Genomic DNA, 20,271 nt, shown 5'->3' on the forward strand with positions numbered 1-20,271 from the left:
AGTTGTTTGGAAAGGAGTAAAATTATGTCTATCACCACAGGAAACTTATGACTTGCAGTCGTAATTGTTGCTTTTCCTCCCAGTGTTTAGTCTATGTATGTAGCTTTGAGAGCGTTTGGACTGTTGATTCAGTGGTTCAGTTTCTTAAATTTGGTGCTGGATGACTTTTAAGTGGCAGTGCCTTTACAAACCATTTCAATAAATATGACTTCCAAGGGCTAAAAAAACGCTCTTTTTCTGACTCCCTCCTCACTTAGCCTATAACACTGTTAAACAAATAAAAAGTTATGATAGACGGCTGCGAAAAAAGATTTATTGTTTGGGGAAATCCACTTTATATGACCTTGGACCTAAAACGTTTAAACAATTTGTCAGTAAAAAAATGTTTCTGTTTTTCTTTTTGTTACATTTGTGGGATTAAACATTAATTATGTGATTAATTCAGTGGGATGTATCAGCAAAGTAGCATTTGTTCCCTGGCCACATGTCACACTACAGCGCCTGCTGAGTCACAGTCCAGGTCGGTCTTCATGAACAGCAGGGTCTCCTCTGCAGTGGTTCCAGTGTCTTAAACGTGACGATTCGCTGCCTGAAGTTGACAGTAAAGTCTTTGTTTTCTGGACTGTTGGTTTTAAGTTTCTTTAGTGGAACAACTGTTCCTGGTCTCCCTATGTTTCCATCTCAAACTACACTTGAGGGGTGTCAGTTTGTAGTACACCTTTTTTTAAAATGCTACAAACTATTTATGGGCTGATTTAAAGGCAACCTAATAAATATTCAGGACAGATCCTGCTGTGAAAAAAGGTTAATACACTCTCTCATATGGCATCAACACTGCATATGCTCCAATAAACTAGTTACGATCAAGCGACTGCACTTTTCTCTTAGTGAGCAGACTGTTGTGTGTATCTGGAAACAGGACAAAATGCTTACATGCATTTGTCTTCTGCCATTTTCACACCAGCTTTACAGTCCTGGCACCAGACCTGTGGTATCTGTGACAATGTTCCCCACAGGAACAATTGTTTTACCTTATCTGAAACTCTTCAGCACCTTCTCCTAACATCCTACTACAAACAATATGGTAGAATAAAATACTCTGAATGTATTCCATTAGAAAGATGGGGAGGGAGGTTTTTGTGAGGTTTGCCTCACAGAGACGGCATTTCCTGCAGTATGGAAAAAAATAAAATTTAAGACAGCTCAAACCTTAAAATGGTCTATTTTTATTGCACTGTAGGTAGTCATTTGACAAACAAAGCTCTGGTAACAGTATGTTTGCACATTAAAAGAAATGCAGCTATCCAGGTTTTAATTTATCACCCGAGTTTAATGCCACCGTAAAAACCACAGCAGTAAACTGGCCAACATAAACAGAGCTAAAATATGCTTACAAGTCAACTGCAACAATAAATCAAAGCGCACGTGCGCGCGCGCGCACACACACACATCTGTGCACAGCCGCTGCACAGTCCCAGCACAGATAGAAATCCTTGTAAAGACACAGCGAACAAAGAGGAGATGAACACTAACAGCACGGAGATAAAAGTACTGTTTATTAGAATGATCAACGGTAGCCACATTACAAAGTTATCAAAGGGGGAATGGAGGGTACAGCCTGTAAAGGAACATTACTACATACAAATAAAAAACGTGGGCGATAGAAAATAGGACAGTCGGTAGATGTTCCATTTCTTCGTCTTCTTTCCTCTGTCTACAGCAAGCCTTGTCTCTTCAGATCCTCATAGGTCTTCTTGTTGACCACATTTCCACTCGAGTCCTCGTACTCCTCCTGAAAAGCACACGGGTCACACAGTGAGGGTGTACATTATAACTCAGAAGCCAATCTGTAGTCCTGATTCCCTCTGTGAGGACTCACCTCTGTGTCTGGCTGCCATCGCTCTGATGCCTTCTGGGACTTCAGCTTTGCCCACACTGGAGTAACAAAAGACACACAACACTTATTGGAACTTCCAAAATTCTTCCAGATCCAGATGTTCATAACAAGCTCAAGACAAAGACTCTTACAAGACACGGCGTCCTCAATCTGTGTGACGTTGGCAAAGTGGGCGGTGTTGGGGATTCCAAGACAGCGCATGCCGTGAGCGTGTCTCCATTCCTGCAAACAACAACACAAAACCTCAGCTGCAGGAGCCCACACTTAATGTCATAATCAATATACTATGTTACTATCTCTTAAATGAGACAAAGACATACTGCAAAGTGCCTCTGGAAGGCTTTGGGTCCCCTGTAAGTGTAGTTTCCACAGATCTCACAGTTGTAGTTGATGTTCAGGCCGTGGAGTTTATAGAGCCAGTATGGAATTGGCTGGAGGGAATAAAACAGCAGTGAGACAACACGTAATCCAATTCTGACAAGGAAATAAAACATGAGCAGAGAATACAGACAGAGTAAAGGCAGAATTTTAAGGTGACGGTGGATCAAACTGAAGGCAGATCCAAGCCGAAAGATTTCAAGACAAAGGATGAAAGAGTGTTTTCAATACATCTGACAGATACTGCACTGAGTCAAATATCTCAAAACCAGCAGATGCAGAGATATTATTACATTTGGTATGCATGATTAGTATGAGTCAAGCTACATATAGCATTGGATCCTACATTTCCCATAGTGCATAATGCACACTTTCTTCTCTGAGGCCAAACTGAGATAACCCTGATGACCTCACTAACATCATCAGGGGTCATTTTCTCAGCAAGAGGAGAGGTTAAGCCACTGGAGGTCAGCAAAAACAAGATTTTCAGGTGTCAATTTCTTAAAAAACAACAACAACAACAAATAGCTCATCCACACACCGGTATTTTTCAAAACATAGCTTTTTCTGTGCATGGTGGCCTTTCATAGCAAGGGGGGGGGGGGTGAATCCTACGATGTTGAAGTCGAGTCATGCCTTTGCCGTAGTAGGATTTGTAATATAGAGGTCAGCCCTCTAGTAGCCTCACAGAAATAGATTGTATTCAGATCTCTGATTGGCCAATATGGCTTTAGGGTTATGGTTCATCACTTCCTGTCGGTTTGGCATGCTCTTGATTGTGCTTCAGTTGTGTTTTCATAAGACACATTTTAGTGTCACATGGCACAATATTATTAATTCTGCTGTTCCAGATGATCAATACCAAATCTGGAACATCACCAGAGACTTTTTTTTCCTGTTGGGAGCTTGCTGCCAAGTTCAGCCTGTAAAATGAGCTCTGCTTGGTGTTGTCGTCTTCATCTGAGCACTGCCGACCATCTGCTACAAAACTGAGCAGGTCTTCCATGTGTGTGCCTGTTCTGTCGTTTCCTTCTCTGTGCTGGGCGTGCAGTCTATTTTCTACCATCTGCCTTTGGTCAACATAATTTAATCATTAACAGCTAATCAATCTTTCTGATTCCTTTAAGCTTTATTCAGGAGCTGTTGTCATATTTAGCTCGATCATGTGTCCCATATGGACACTATTACACAGCCCGCTGAGCCAGATGACTGCTAATTTAAGACGTGGTGGTGTACGGTCGGTGCAGTTCCTCCACTCACCAACACCAGTTAGATGCATTTTGAGAGTCACATTGTGCCATGTTTCCCAGGACTACACATCACTTTGTACAGGTGTGTCTCCTCACCTTGCCATCCCAGCCCAGTGGCAGGTTCTTGGGGTTGTAGATGATCTCATTGTCTTCATCTTCGCTCTCGCTCTCACTGAGCTGCTCCTCCTCCTCTTCCTCGCGCTCCTCTCCGGTCCGGGCCTGTTTCCTCTGAACGTTCTCATGAGTCAGCTGCCTCTGCTCCTGTAACCACCGACAACATCAGCAGCTGTCATTAACACTGTCCTGTCTGAGCGCGCTCTCACTACAGTACGCTCGCCAACACTTTTCTCCAAATGCTGGCTCCAACCCTTCATTTCTGAATTCAACAGCAGAGTTAACTTGATGATACGCTGACTCACCCCGAGGATCTCCACATATTCATAGACTTGAGCCTCCAGGAAGCCAATTTCCTTGTTACGCTCAGTATCTCTGCAGAAGTGATGGATGGAAATTGTAATGACTTATGTAATGAACACTATCATAAGACACTGTCAGCATTAGACTGAATTTTTAACACCCACTTACTTTTTAGGGCCTTTGGCTTTGGGATTCTTGGCAAACAGTGAAGGGTCCAGTGATTCCAGAGATTTGCCTTTTGTGCTGAACAGTCTCTGAGCTCTCTCCTCCAGAGTCCTGTCCAACATACAGACATACAGTCAGCAGCTGTCCAACCTGTGGGACATTCTCTCTCCTTGATCTGAACTCATGCACATTCTGACAGTGCAGAATTAAATGAACAGCCGAATGGTCACAGCCAAAAGAAAACAATATTTGCAAGCAGTTATTTGATAGATTGTGTCTCATCATCGGTGTGAGCCAGGTGTGCTTTTCATCTAGTCTGTAGCTTTCATGGATTCATATGCTGCAGAAAAAACTGCCATAGTTTTGCTGTGCTTACTGCTGTTTACCCTGACATTCACACAGGCGCAGAGGAGGGCTCTGAATTTTGAGGAGAAAAGGCACAATTACCAATTTTGTGGGGTGTGATATAAAAGGAATATAACGAGCAGTCTAACACATGACTGTTGGCAGGGAGCAATAAGTAAAGCAATAATATTACTTTGGCAAAGCTTAAAGTTGCTGCTAGTTTTCTGTTTTATAGGTGCACAGCAGTCAGAAACAACATGAAAATAACTCAAGTCAGCGTGAGCAAAAAAAGCTTTAGTGCTGAAACACAGTTTAAAGAAATGCTGAAACATCTCAGGCCTCAAAGCAATCTAAGAAGACAAAAACCAGAGCTGCCCAAAAGAACTCAGACTGAACAGGGAAAGCTACTTGGCTTCTGGCTTTTTGTGGCTCAGGATGGTAAACTGGGGGACGCAATGGTGCCACATGAGCCCAGGTGACAACTTGAGAAGCAACATTCTGCTCTAAAGCCAGCAGAGTTATCAAATGCTTCAGCAGACAAAAATGTCAGCCAATTTTAATTTTAACTAGAACAAAAACACATTTGATGAATTAACACAATGAACAAAAAAAACGTTTGTTGCTCTAAAGAGTTCTGTAAAAGCCATCAGAAGAGACGTCCTCAGGAGCAGAGACTTCTCAGGGGACGACTGCCTGGGAACCTAAACTGGACTTAATGTGATAGAAAGGTTCCTTGGTTCCTGGAAAGGTTGCTACCGTTAAACAGCCCTTTCCCTCTTCTCATAACCTAAACTTGAAAGAAACTCTGAGGCTTTGGTACTGGCATCTTCACACATTTGAAGTAGATGTCTCCAGTCTTATTCTTTCTGCATTCAAATAGGGCTGCAACGATTAGTCGACGTTGTCGACAAAAATCGATAATAGAAATAGTCGACAGTGAATTCCATTGTCGACTATTGTCGCCAGACGCGTTTTTCCAACAGAGTGAGGCATCTCACTTGATTATAATCTCTGCCGAGAGTCGCTCATGCGCAATAGCGTCTCTGTCTCTGAGCGGTAACATACGGAAATGGCGGTGTCAACAGGTACGCGTACCAAAACTTCTAAAGTTTGGGAGCATTTTAGCCTGGATACGGCGAGTAAAAAGACTACTTGCAAGGTTTGCAAAGCAGACCTTGCGTATCATGGCAGTACCTCGGTGATGCACGAACATTTAAAGAGAAAGCACGTCGGGCAGTTGAACGAAACGGAGTCTGACTCGCCTCGGTAAGATTCAAGTAACATTCAAGCCAATACGGTTTTTATCCGCTCCCAGAAGAGAGCAAGTCTCACACGAGACCATGTTGATATGCTGACTTTTCTTAGTATGAATAAACTGAACGACATAGCCTGAGCCTCATGTTGATTTTAAACCTGGTCTGTCCACCATGACAGGTTTGTGTCCAGGTTATATCACACAGTCCATGTTTACAACTTGAATATGGACAACGCTGAATGCTTATTTTCAGCCGTGTATCTACAAACGTCAGTTGTTAAAACCGTTTGATTTCAGACTGTTGAGAAAGAAATGTAAAGTTCTTTTGCAACAGACTGTGCAGTTGACCACTGAATGTACTTCACAAAATGCACATAATATTTGTTTTATTTACTGTTCTACTGCTGCTAATGAGCCTGTTCTTGGTTTACAGGAAAAAAAATGTTTACGTGATTTTAATTTATTATTTATTTGCCTGTCCCTAAAAACAGACAAAAAAAGACAGAGGTTTATTTATTTATGGATTTATGTCTCTACTGACTGAGCACTGTGCCTAATTGGTTTTAGACAGAACATTTTTATTTAATTTTTGTACGAATCTGCAGTATGTTCAATAAAAGATGTATTTTTCATTGTACCCATCTTTCTTGTGTTTATTATCATTTGCCACATCATTAAATCAACTTCATGCTAAATTTAAGAAAAAATGAATAATTATCCGATTAGTCGACTAATCATTTCAATAGTCGGTGACTAGTCGACTATTAAAATAGTCGTTAGTTGCAGCCCTACATTCAAACAGGCTCACCCTCCACATTTCAGTCCCAACGCCATGAGAGCAGATTTCAATCTATCCAGACCCAAGGAAGCCAACTCCTGTGCAAAGGAATAAGGAAAAACACATCAGCAGAAGAATGAATGAGCAATCTTTGTATTAATATTACATGACAAATCCTCAAATATGAGCGCTTAATGTTTTACCTCCCAGGAAGAGAAAGCAGAGAGGTCCAGATGAGCTCCAGCGTGCGTCAAAGCACTGCTCGTCTCTTTCTACATTTCAAAAGAGGAAAAAAGCAACAACAAATAAACAAGTCAGATGAGATGTAGAACCAAGACATCAGCCTTCATCACACACACACAACCTGTCAGGAGAACATACAGGCCAGCCCGGAAACGTCCCCATCTCCCATTTTTTCTCAAAGTCCAACAGCACTTTGCCGTAGAGCTCGTTCTGGTCCAGAAGAGGTTTGACCCGGTCTGTGTAGTCCTGCAGGTACTCCAGCAGCATCTCCAAATACCTGCACAAACACCATCATCATCACGTTAGTCCAACAGCACAGTACATGCACACCGCACACACTTAAAGCTGTTATTTATACATTACTAAAATGTTGAACATAGATTCTACTTAAACTTCTATTAGTTAGCAGTCAGTCCTCATAGGAGCAGGATGGACCTACTTTTTGTATTCAGCATTCTTCCTGTCTTTCGGGATGTCAAACAACTGGTCAAATGAAGACAAGTAAGTGATATACTCGAGTTTCTGTGAGGGAAGAGCAGAGAGAGTGGTTAAAAAAATGAAATAAAAAATACTACTTCAGTTTAGAGGCGCAGTATAAATCATGCAGACTTTAAAAGGCTTATTACCTCAGCTCCCTTCAGGTTGATGTACTTCAGGTAGCAGTCGTGAAGGTCCAGGTAGCGACCATATCCTTCCTCATCAGTGAACTCCACCAGGTCTGTGGAAGATGCACAGTCAGTCATCCATTACAGATCTGGGGCCTGTCTTACAGGACCAGTTTAGTAAATTAGGCTACTCAACCTTCCACAGAGCAAACTGGCACTGGGAGGCCAAGCTCAAATATATGGAGACATGACTCAGACAGGATCCTGACATGGATGAAATACTGCTCACAGGTGACAGTCACAAATGATACCAAGACCAACAGGCAACTACTGAATGAACAGGCTGCAGGCACGGTGATACAGTAAGTACACAAAGCAGAATGTCTGTTTTGCAGGAGGAATTATTATAAAGCAACTATAATCAATATTGTTATAACAACAATGTATGAAATAACAATGTGAGAACAGTTTGAAAGAGGTCTCTCATAGTGATGAACCTACAGATAATTACGACCTGAATCTGCAGCCCTGCTCTGCTTTAGGGAGAAATCCAGTGAATTTAGGATTATTGTTCAGCTGTCCCACTGCAACTCTACTGGTTTAGTTCACTCTCATTATCAGTTAGCAACTAGCTGGTGAATATAGTGAAGCACTTAGGAGCTAAAGAGTGAGTTGGCAGAGACCAAAAATAGAGCTAAAAGAGAGTGAGCATTGGCCTTACACTCATCAGGTGGACACAACAAAGCAACTGTTTGCTAACAAGTTCACCATAGCAACTTAAAAAGGAAATGATGTGTCATATGTCTAAACAACCTGTTTCTCCTGCCCTCAAGTTGTTAAAATAAAGTCTGTTGTTGCAGGTTTAAAGATATTACTATAAAGAACTACTACTACTACTACTACTAATAATAATGTGATAGGTATGATTTTGAGGCAGATATCAACACTTATATTAGCGAATTAAAAAATAGTTTCTCATGATGTATCACCAGATATTTGTTGACATAAATACAAAATTTTAATAAGAACCCTTTAAATTTAGTAATTAAAACACTGACAAACATATGTTTTGAGTGTGCCACCTAAACTTGAAAATTAAATTACAAACTCAAATCTGACAACTGCTTTTGAATTGATTTTAGCTCATTTCTAGTAAACATGATATGGAAATGGCCTTTTGCAGTGCCACATTCATCATGGCTGAATTCTATGCATTCTGCTCTGAATTTCTTCAGAGCTATCCTTGCTGTTTAAAAAGAGCCAGGTAATAAACACTGCTGTTAAGACCACTTATCAAGAGGTTCCAGTGGGAGGTTTGATGGAAACAGCCATGGCAAAGAGACAGCCTGGGTTAGTCTCCTGCTGTGAGGGAGAGTTTAAGAAGATGAAACTGGAACAAATGTTTGAGGTGCATTTAGACCTACTCTGAGCCTCCTCGCTGGGGTTGTCTCTGGCCTTCATGAGCTCCTCAAACTCTGCTGACATGGGAATGGAAATCTACAAGAAACAAATTCTAGTATTATTATTTCCTTTCAACAGGTTTACACAGTCAAATGTGAGCATTAACACGTGAGAGGTTAACTACCTCATTTGGGTGCTTTCTGTGAAACTCCTTTATCTGTTTCAGTCTGTTGTAGAACTCTGCAAACTCGTTTGGTCCTGAGATGGCAGCAAGTTCATCCCTCCTCATTCTGTCATAAAGAAGATGAATGTTTTGCTCAAGTTAACAGATTGACTATTCTGCAAGCAATAATCTACATTAAACACAAAAAATACTTGTTATTCTGAGTAAGGTTCCAAGTTGATGAAAAGAAACTGAGAGAAAATGAAAGCAGTGAAAATTTTCACACAACAGGTAGTGTGTTTTACAACTCAAAGTACCAGGATCCCCCAACATCTGTAATTAGAAGAAAGACCATTTGATCACATCAAGTGGTCACTTACCCATCTTTGTCTTCATAGGAGTCTCTAAGATTTGCACTCACTTCCATATACCTCTGCCAAAAGACAAACAGACTGTCAGACTGTATCAGTTTTCACATTGCACGTTAAACATGGCTGTATAACTAACTTACTCAACTCAGACCTGCACTCCTCTCCTGTACATGAAGAAAATGTTGACCTGACTACGGTCCTGAACCTCTGACATCTAACAGTAAGTTAGCTTTTTGTTCACCTGCAAAGTTTGACTCAAGAGCATTTCTTAATTGTCATGTGTTTGGTTAAATGCACACAAGAGGGTGATTTACATGTTTACAGTTTTTATATCTGGTAGCCAATGGGCACTGCGGGACCTATTTTGGTAGATTTGAAGAGTTAACAACTGTTAACTGTTTTAACATTACATTTGTCTCACCGATGCTTTCTATCCAAAGTGGCTGAAAATAATAAGTGCCTTCAAACATGTGGATACAACACAAACATCATGCAAGTACATCAGCTTCATGAAGTATGCTGAACTGCTCAGGTGATATGTTTAGAAACCACAAGAGAGAGATACCCGGGTATCTTGAGGCCGAATTTGTCACCAGACCCTATCAATAAACATGACGCTGAAAGTACAGTAAATGCAAGCATGTCTATGAATTTATGATGAAAGGTACCTTTAACTGATACATTTCAGAATGCCAATTCCTTCTACTCGATAATATTACTTGCGAAGACACGGTAGCTACGTCATTTATCTTTAGTTGCAATGTAGTTAGTGTATGAAAGAGCAGAAATTTTGACCTACATAAAGAAATCACATCGATAAGATAACATGTTTACTGTAGCGTAAGGAAGGTTAACATAATCTATGTGACTTAATGATTAGTCAATAGTAACGTTAGCCTACCGGTGGTAACCGCTTATAACACAGCAAAAGTCTGACTTACATCCAACATCGCTCTCGTTCGATGGTCAGAGTTGATCTGATCCCGAAGCTGTCATGAAAAGAAATAATATACATTTGAAAGCAAAAGTTAACTGTAGACGTTCCCCACGTTTGCTGTATTGATTAGCAATAATGCTAATGTTAGCATGAACAGCTTACCGTGGACTTCTTGTGTAGCATTTCTTTTGTTTTGGCATCCATTAGCCTCTCTTTCTCTTCGTGATAGCGACGCTGTTGTTCTAAAATAGTCTCCATGATTTATAGATGTGTTGCAAACTTAATATAAACAACACAGGGCTTTGAACTTGTTAGCTTATAAATCAAGCAGCCCCCGCCGTTTCGGTTACGCTTGTTTTCAATGGCGCATGTTAACAACGAACGTCCGTCGCTATATTCGACGTAGGGAAACATGGTGCAAATAGTAGTTCCGCAGTGGTGACAATGTCGACACAAATCATGAACAATAGTATTTCTAAAATTTAAAAGTTAAGACGAGACGTGTTATATAGAGTCAAATAATGACAACAATCTGGAGGAAATAGTGGCTTCGTTTAATTATTCATATATGGTAAAATATTTTGCGGCCTTCCTGAGGTAATTTAAAGCTAATGCTAATTTCAACTGTAATGACTCGTCCCAGTGTTTTAGATGAATTGAATCAAATGGGGTAGCGGTCAACATCTGGCCTCTCTAGGGTAGCAGGCACCAAAGCACACACATCATTAACCAGTCATTGACGTAATAGGGCTCCATGAGTCTGAGTACCTATAAATCATCAACATCTAGGAAATTGGTTCTGTTCTATTGCACACTTTTCAGACAACATGGATTAGCAGTCTTCACTGAACTCCTTTCTTCTGCACTTCCTTTGTAGTCTACACTATCATCAAAGCCTGCCATAACGCCTCAGAGCGCACACAGTCTGCGCGGACTCGCGTGGGAGCGCGCACGGAGGCGTTCTGGTTTGTCAAGTTGCGGCAAACAAAAGAAAATATCGGAACTGGGGATTCTCTGTGGAAACATAAAAGACTTAGACGTTTGATGAAAAAAGTCAATAGGCTGCTACTTTGTATTATAATGACTTATGTGTTGCGAAACGTTGGATGTAATCATTGGTATGAGAATTATTTTTTGATTTTGTGAACATCAAATAGGCAAGGCAAGGTTTGCCTAGTCCAAATTACAATTAATTATGGTCTCTTCAAGAGCAAGGACTGATGAAGAACTACCAACAGGAGACGGAAAGCAATGCCAATTGATCGTTTTCTATATATAATATTAGATTACTGGTCAATGGTAACCAATATACCAGTAACTATGATTTTAAGTTTTGGGGGCAAATGCTATTTGAGGAACCGACTGTCTGTACAACAAACAGCAGGTTATTTAAAATAAGAATTTCCCGAAATACAATAAAATATGAATTTTCGAATATGTCACTCAAAAGCTATGTACATCATGATAAACTAGCATGGTAGACAACATTCTGCTCATATACATGAGCTTTGCATTGTGCACAGCTGTACAAATATATATGTGGAAAAGAGTCTAGTGAGGTACAAGTAAGAACTTCTTAAATTACAACACAGTACTGTAAATAAATCTCCTGTAGTTCTTCTCGTTAGTGCAGTATGACTTTATCTGCAATGTGGCGCCTTAATTGCGGCTCTCTTGAAAACCAACAAAAAAAAGAACGCGCTCATTTAAGCTTTTATTTTGTTGGCCAACACCGGAAATAACGCGTGTAATTACAGCTACCGTTTGACAGTCGCGGTTGGGCACATTCTCCAGCAGTCAGTCAAAGCAACGGACGGAGAGCAGTGGGCGACCTGGGTAACGGAATACGGAATATACGGTGGACATTACAACACATTTCTCCTGCCGCCGTGCGTCCAGCCTGCGTATAGAGGTGAGTAGTCCGTATTCTTCTCTAAAAAAATCAACTCTACCAATTGAATAAAGGTTCATTACGTTATCTTGTAGAGGGAGGGGGCGGCGGTGGTGGTGGTGGTGGTTGGGGAAGAGAGGGGGGCATCCATTCCGTCTTTTGTGCTGGGGGAGATTTGGCAGCGGTCAGCGCGAGCTCCGACACTCGACAAGCTAGATGTCGGACAAGTGTGCGTTTGAGCTTCATCTCGTTCTGTCTATATCAAGATGTCTCATACCGAAGCTGTCTTGCTGTTAACTCCTCGCAGATAGCCAGAGAGCCGGGGGAACGGGGCGGTGAGCGTTCGGGGGCTCCTCACCATTAGCCCGATACGTGCCTTTTCTGCGCGGTGCCGAGTAGAGACCGTCTCCCCGAACTCCGTCCAAAATATCAACAATTATAAACGTACTCCTCCTTAGTCGTGTAGATATACTTCAAGGGAATCCCGTTGAAGACCTTTTAAAATCGTCAACAGACAGTGTTTCATTCGGTGTACACCCACTGCACCAAACAGCACTGAAGTCCAGTAAAATTTCAACTTCTGTAACAAGTCAGGTCGTCCTACAACCACTGAAATACATGAGCTCAACGAGCAGTGCCGCTAAATGTGACTTAAAATGTTATTTTTAAGAGCTGCTTTGTTTACTGCTTACTCACAATATACTAAAGCCAGAAAAGGTTTCAAGTAAAATTCGAGTTTGCCACTGAAAACGAGGCTGTATTGAAGTAGCTGCCAATTTTTTTGTTCGTGAGAAGTGAATTGGACATGTCACACACATACATGCATGGGGACTGGGGGTTCCTCTCTGCGGTGTGATTTTCTGTGGGCCTGCTCAATAACACACAATCTGGAAAGCTTCGCCTGCACTGATAGTTATGGTTGAGGTGTTGTGACAGTTTTACACCTGAAGGGAAAAAAACATCTGCCCAATCTCTTGTGGCGAGAGCAGCAGATTTACTGCGCTGTCTGCAACTTTTACTTTCAGTGTGTTTGTCCTCACCTGACAACTGGGAACACATCATTTCCCACATGATGATAACAGCTCCCCCCGAGAGGATTCCATTTAACAGAGCATGTACATGTTATAACCTTTGAAATGATGCCCCTGTATCATCCTAACCCATATAATCCCTCAATTATCTCCCATATCAGTTCACCACCAAATACAGTTAATTGCATCAGATAGCCTGTGTGCAGTGGCTGTTTGTCAAGTGTCAGAAGCCGAGTCCGCTTGCCAAAGCCGCTGTCATGTTTATTGAACAATCTGTCCTTACTTCTGTCCAATTTGATATTCATTCCAGCTCAACAGCATGCAGCAAAAATGCTCGCACTCATTCATCTGTATCATACATTTTTCATACCAGACCAGGGAATGTAAATAGAGGCATTCACCTTGAGGTTCACACACAGACATGCACACGCACACGCACAGTGTGATGGCGGAATTGGATTTAGTGAACATGACCTTGTGGGTGTCTTTTATTATTGAGACTCAAGGCTTGTGACCAGCAGGCGTTCAACTTGGCTGAGTCTGAGGATGAGTGGTGAAAGATCTGAGGTCTGTATTTAACTTTTCACCCTCTGTGGCTCTGAGTATATCTCTGTAGGGACATACAGTGCACAACAAACGTTCCTTTAGCAATCCAAAACCCAAAACTACTCAGATTACTGTCATAGAATATTCATGTGTGAAGCCAGAAGCGATGAAAATTTGCCATTTCCGCTTGTAAAGTTATTTGATCACCACTGTTGCCACTTCATTCTCTCTGGATTCTTCTGCATCCAGACTTAGTGGCTTCTGTGCTGCTGATTGTGATTCAGTGTATGCTACACATGTGTATATCAATACCCAAATATCCAATTAAAACAAAGTATGTGGTGGGTAACGAATAATGCATGGAGGAACTAATCGATCACTGTTTATCACATTCACACGATCAGGATCACACCAATTAGTGCTGTGTGAAAGAGCTGCTGCAGCCCACATGACCTTCATCACGCTAATGCAGCATCACCACAGTCCTATATGTATATGTATATACACACACACACACACATACATGTACACACACATTCACACTCACAGAGGAGTGAATCATTCAATCAAAGGACAAAAATGAGTCAGATGCTGAAGCATCCTGAGAAAACACACGTCACCATAAGGATAATTAGATAAAAGGACCTATCTGTTGTTAAAAAAAACTATTAGTAGTTTTAAGATAATATTTTTTTAAGTGTTAAAAGATTGAACTTCTAAATTAATACAATCGCCCTACCAAAAGAGAAAAAAAAAAAAAAACGTGTTGAAAGAATAACTAAATAAGTGTTGAGCATAATTTCCAGTTCATTGGAAAGTGTTACTTTCCAACAATTCAGCATAAGGGCTCCATAGACGACAGATTCTCTTCTTTCCCTTTAACAATGTTAGTCAATCTCTCCAATGCAAGACAGTTCCTTTGTTCCCGTTCCTGTTCAGTGTATGTCTGTATTGTTCCAGAACAGTGCAGTCAGCCTCCCGGCCTGCAGAGTCATCTACGGCACCCATTATACATTCAACAGCCTGCTTCCGCACTCACTGTCGCCTTGGGCATTCTCATAAACACAGTGTTAATATATCTCTCTGCGTTTAGCGTTTTAGCATTAACATTTGATGGTTCTCTCCTCTCAAATGTCAGAATGTGCTGCTTTTAACGATGTTCTGATGTTTCAGGGACCAAACAATGAACCCGTAGATCAAGAAAATAAGCAGCACTTGACTTCATAAAAAATAATCATGAGTTCTAACGATTGCTTTTTCATCATTCATAAAAAACTCAACACTATCTAAAGACTGATGACATTATTAGTAGATATTGGCATGATATTACAGGCGTACAAAAACATGGGAGTGTGATTAAACATTTGATGAATTCCAGGCTGCAGACACCTACACGAATCTGCCATAAACCCTGAATATTAGACGGAGGTTAAAATTACCTTTCAAATGACTGAAATGAAAAGTTGATTAACAGAGAATTCTATTTTGGGGCCATATTGTCTTTTTATTTGAGAGCAGACAGTAGAGAGGTGACAAGAACTGGCATGAAACAAAGGTCCCCGGCTGGAGTCGAGGCAGAGATATTGCGGTTCATGGTTGGTGCCTCAAACCTTCAGCCACCGGGATGCCACTTGATTTATGAAGTCTTTTATTAAACACAAATGCCCAACATTCACTCTCAGCTTCTCAAATGTGAGGATTTGGTGCTTTTCTGAATTATATAATTGTAAACTGAATGTCTGTGATAGGCATTTTCACTGTTTTCTGACATTCCAAGCACAAAACCAATCATGAATTAAGCATGGAAGTTCATTCTTCACCAACAAATAATCCAAACTCAAGGTCCACTTATTAGCTTTTTCTGGGTCTTTGTGTATTCAGTATATGTATAACACTGTGTGTGTGTGTGTGTGTGCGTGCGCGCACGCGCAGTGTCAGCATGTCCAGTGAGGTGCAGCCGAGGCCGGACGACAGCCCCAACACCAGTGGGGGAAGCTCAGATGCCGAGCAGAGGGAGGCGGCTCCACCAGAGCAGCCGGGCCCCGAGCAGCGGGACCAGACGCAGCCCAAGAAGAAGGAGGCCAAAATCTCCAGCAAGACCGCTGCCAAGCTCTCCACCAGCGCCAAGAGGTAGATCTGCTGCTCCGACTCTCTTTGACTTTGTGTCCTCTGCTGGGTGGTCAGCTGATCATTTGTCACTGGCTCATGTCGTTGATGTGTTTCTCCTCCTTTGCTGCTCGGTGCCGTGCTGTGTTCTGTGCAGCCTGTCGTTTCCAGTGGATGAGGCCCAGTGATGAAACTATTTTCTGATCAACTGTTACTGGACCAACAGCAAATTAACAATTGAATTCTGTTAAATTCTGGAGGACTTTTTTCTGGCCAAACATTCTGTGTGAGGATGTGCTGCTTTCCTTTGTTTCGTATCAGTGTAAATTGAGTACTTTTGTGTTTTGACCTGTTGGTTGGACAAAACGAGACATTTGCGAATGTCACCTTGGCTTCTGTGAAACTATAAAATGGATGTTTCCATGTTACAGTTAATCTATTCATTTAAAAAGCAATGTGGAAGTGAATCGATAGTGAAAATAGTCATTAGTTACTGTGCTAATGAGCTTTGATTTTTTTGTGGCTGACGATATTTACTTCATCCTCTCAGCCACTGACTTGTTTTTAACTCTCCCAAACACACAACTGGTGGTAAAAGCACCACTTCCTGTGCATTCAAGGCAATTTCCTGAGAAGGCCCCACCGCACACCTGCGGCACTAAACCATGACAAAGAATTCTTCATTTGTTTATTGAACATGTTGTTAAGTCAGCACTAGCTGCTAAAAAGCAGCACGTGAACACAGTTCTGTGTGTCCTCCTCTTTGAGCTATTGGAAGTGAACACTGAAAGTGAAGGTTGAAATGGTGTAATTATGCTATAGTGTGCTCCATTATGTGTTAATAGCTGTATGGGAGTCACAGTTGTGTTTGCACACACCACTGTTGGGTTTTTACGACCAACATATTGACCCAACCAGTCAGATCTTAAAGGCTGCTGCTGCTGCTGATGATGATGTGCACCGTTGGGATTAAACACAGAATTCAGCCAGAAAGCGGCTGCAAACCAATGCCAGACGTTTTCACTTTAAAGACACCCCTGGTGTTTTTGCCCAGTTCCCTGATGTAACACAACACTGATCCCGTTTATAACCAATTCATGGCAGGTTGTCATTGGATATCACAGGGTGATGGCACGGAACAACAGCAGTTGTTATCTGACTGGGGAATAAGCTTGCCAAGCTGCACAGCCAGTTCACATGGTGTGTGGATGCTGATACCAGAACTGTTGAGAGAGATGTTGTTCATCTCTACGCTGTGCCACTTATTGGCAGCTGCAGTGCCAATGAAGAACAAGCCTGCTAGAAGTGCTAGAAGCAATATGGCCAAAATAAAAGCACATATTCAACTGGCCTGATGCCAAATCATACAAGCGCATGGAGTGTACTGAAACACAGCAGCAGCTATTAACAAGTTAAATGCAGGTTTATATGAAAAGTCTTGGAAAGGAGCTTTTCAGATGCTGTTTGACCACTGGACAATGCATTGGTTGAATGATACTGACATCTTATCATCATATGTGGGAGAAAATCAAGTCCCCTTCACTCCCTACCGTGTTAGGGAAAAAATATTTCTTGGACAGTAATGTTTAAACAGAACACTACATCTAAACCACACACAGTGGCCAACATAGCGTGCAGTCTGGTAGCTACTGTCATGCTGTGTGGTACCTCCCTGGGATCTATAGGACTGCTTTAACGAAAGCCTCTGCATTTGCTCTTGTAAATATTCTGCCCCAAGTATCTCTAAAGAAACAAATCCTGTGGCACAAAGGAAGTGATACTCTATGCTTTTGACATCAGCCACAGCAGACAGTTAAAATTAAGTACAGTGATGACTTCTTATCACCAGAGATGGCAACAACATATAAAATAAGGACCCTGAGGGTTACCGCTTTATAGGAAGGTTGACAGGCACTGAGTTATTTAGTTGCTTTTCAGTGCTACTTCTTGTAATAAATCATGCGCTGCTGCACACAAGCCCGAGCTGGTGTTTTCCATCATAAAAACTATGCTCAGATGATATTGACTTATTTGCATTTGTCGAGGCATGCAGAATGTAATAGTTTAGTGCGTGCAGTGTCTCAAGGGATTATCAAATGCAATGAGCTGTGGAACATTAGAGAAAGCAAGCGTTTGGTTAAAGGCGACCAAGCACGAGCAGGAGGAGCTCACAGTGTAACCAGGGCTTTTCCCTTTGGATCACCTGGCCTTGTTCTGTGCACCACTCCCCCCTAACAGGTCCCCCAGCTTCAGCCGTCAAAATATGCCACCTCAGGAAATGCTGCAGATAAAATTACACAGCACGCACTCAAGCTGAGAATGACTCCATAACCGTGGAGATTGTATTACAGGCTCCTTTGCAAATATATGTCTTTTTTCCCCCCTCCTTCCCCAAGTGAGTCGTGTGCAGTCATTTCCCCACTGAGGAGAGTTTAAAGGAGAATCCCCCCCTGGATACTCTTACCCTGTTATGTATCATCAACCTATGATGTACACTCCATTCCAGGAGTTCTTTTATGATGAAGTGCTGTAATGGACTTCTTTATAGCCACATTCCTTTAGCTGGCCTCGTCGCCTTCAGTTCCTGATGTGTTGTACATTTCCCAGAACACTGAGGAACCTCACACGGGGGATGAGCAGTTGGTTCATTTTTGTTTGTATAGTTTAATATATAGACAGTTCCATCATCACATCTGGCAAGAATCATAACCATTGTTGAAGATGAAGTGGTGGAATCCATTATTTTTTTGGCTGCTGTATAAGCAGCTGTCAGCAGTTTATATCGACCTGCATTCAGCTGTACACTAACGTAACAACATTGGTGGCAAAGGAATATTTTTCCTTAATAACTTTGACAGTTGCATCTTTCTAAGGTGTGTAGGCAAAGGCACAGGATCAAACTACATGCTTGCGGTCACAATTTGGACTTTTTTTCTATCTGAAAAGGGAGAACTGGTAGATTCTACGGAGAAATTAGATGCAAATTATTCTGTGATTTAGAAAAAGTTAGTGCTGTTTCTACATTTGAAACCTTAGCCAAGATAATTACACCTGACAGGAATAAGATACCATTTTCCTCAAAGATAAATGATGGCAAACCTGTCATTATCCATAATAACATAACCACTCCTCCATTCTGTGGATACATATGGTAGATGTTCTCTCCAGTGTGTGCAATCCCAAGTATACAAGTATAAGTATAATAAGTAACATTTTAACCCATGTGACAAAGGACAGTTCTCTCAAGCATCAACAGAGCTGTTGTGGAATATGTGAGCGTGGTGTTGCTTTGTGACTGCTGCACGTCCATTCATCGCCACGTCGATGCTGGAACAATATAGTCTGTCAACATTGACTGCTTGTCTTTCTTCTCCCTTTCTCTTGCAACAGCAAATAATTTTTATGTCCCAGCTAACAAACAGCTGAGTGAACAGGCAGCATGATCAATAAAAGCAGTCAATAATTTAGTTTGTTTATACACGCACACACACGTGCGCACGCATGCTTGTGGGTATTTAGAGCGCTGTTTCCTGAGAACACAAGTGTATTAGGTAGAGAACGGCCTTCAGCCATGATGATGCCATTACTGTGGTGGCTCCTCACTGTAACACTGTAGTGTATAGAAAGGATTTAAGTGTCCTGGAGATCCTGTAGAACCGTTTACATGTTAGAAATACAGTCATGAAGTGCCACAAGCCTCTGCCCCATGAAATAAAGTCCTCTTTATAAACCTCCCTCAAACGTTCATGTTTTTCTCACATTCTGAGCGGCAACAGAGGGATCTGCCTACACGAGTCGATGGTGAACTGATCCCTGGCTGATCTCCTGCTCGCTAGCTTACATTAAGTGGCGGATATTCCACTTTCACAGTGTCATGTGTTTCACATTTTTACCAAAATGATGTAATTCTTCTGATTAGAATGCAAGAATTCATGGAGTGTGATTATTTAAATCCTAAGACAGCAAGTCGTTCCTGCTGGGTTTAATTCGTTCCTCCTCACAGCACTTCCACATGCAGACTGTGGAGGCTGGACAAAAGCAATATGTTAATTTTTTTTCCCCAAAGTCTGCGTCATAACTAATTTCAGAGTAGTGTCTTTGAGACGGAATAACTTCCACATTCGACTGCGCCTGTGATTAAACCAAACATCTCTGCTTCCCCTGTCACTCTAAACAACTCTGTTTAGTTGAACTGTGCTGCTGCAGTAACGGTGGCGGCACTTGAGGGTGCAACAAGAATCAGCTGCCGGATTTGTCGCTAAGTATTTCTGGAATGTCACAGAATTAGAATTTAGAATATTCCAAAGAGGGAAATTCTGGGAATAGAAGATGCAAAGGTTTCACATGTTTAATGCTTTTTGTAGTTTTCAACCAAACTGCAATGGAAAGAGAATATTCAACCCTCCAGAAAAAGCACATTAACAAACCAAGAGGAAATAAATATTTTAGCTCATGGAGACACTTTTCCTTACAGTCTATGGAATGATGTATA

The 20,271-nt window shown here is 41.5% G+C and overlaps 2 protein-coding genes across 2 annotated transcripts in view; one reads left to right on the plus strand and one right to left on the minus strand.

Annotated features, from left to right (window-relative positions):
* Nucleotides 1-1,534: 1,534 nt before the first annotated feature.
* On the minus strand, nt 1,535-10,588 carry sf3a3 (splicing factor 3a, subunit 3). Its single transcript, XM_070985256.1, has 17 exons — nt 10,368-10,588; nt 10,210-10,257; nt 9,278-9,330; nt 8,919-9,024; nt 8,758-8,830; nt 7,355-7,446; nt 7,168-7,250; nt 6,867-7,005; nt 6,689-6,757; nt 6,516-6,583; nt 4,111-4,218; nt 3,945-4,014; nt 3,622-3,786; nt 2,218-2,328; nt 2,029-2,119; nt 1,880-1,935; nt 1,535-1,792 (listed from the first exon to the last, which is right to left on the minus strand). Exons 1-17 carry the CDS (start codon nt 10,461-10,463, stop codon nt 1,715-1,717), a joined length of 1,506 nt encoding a protein of 501 aa, XP_070841357.1. The 5' UTR covers nt 10,464-10,588; the 3' UTR covers nt 1,535-1,714.
* Nucleotides 10,589-11,974: 1,386 nt separating this feature from the next.
* LOC139345424 (ubiquitin-conjugating enzyme E2 E2-like) overlaps nt 11,975-20,271 on the plus strand; it is a 68,429-nt gene continuing 60,132 nt past the window's right edge. Inside the window, exons 1-2 of the mRNA XM_070983990.1 lie at nt 11,975-12,117; nt 15,606-15,803. Of these exons, the coding sequence (XP_070840091.1) occupies nt 15,613-15,803 (191 nt within the window). The 5' untranslated portion in view covers nt 11,975-12,117; nt 15,606-15,612. The remainder of the gene's footprint in view (nt 12,118-15,605; nt 15,804-20,271) is intronic.

The sequence above is a fragment of the Chaetodon trifascialis genome, chromosome 17 (assembly GCF_039877785.1).
Source record: "Chaetodon trifascialis isolate fChaTrf1 chromosome 17, fChaTrf1.hap1, whole genome shotgun sequence".
NCBI lineage: Eukaryota > Metazoa > Chordata > Actinopteri > Chaetodontiformes > Chaetodontidae > Chaetodon > Chaetodon trifascialis.

Bases quoted from the DNA above. Each gene is read 5' to 3' on its own strand.
- sf3a3 (XM_070985256.1), bottom strand. From the start codon at position 10,463: ATGGAGACTATTTTAGAACAACAGCGTCGCTATCACGAAGAGAAAGAG. The intron at 4,219-6,515 runs GTGAGCCTGTTT...TATGTTGGACAG, and splicing joins TTGGGACTGAAATGTGGAGG to GACTCTGGAGGAGAGAGCTC. The intron at 3,787-3,944 runs GTGAGTCAGCGT...CGGTGGTTACAG, and splicing joins AATATGTGGAGATCCTCGGG to GAGCAGAGGCAGCTGACTCA.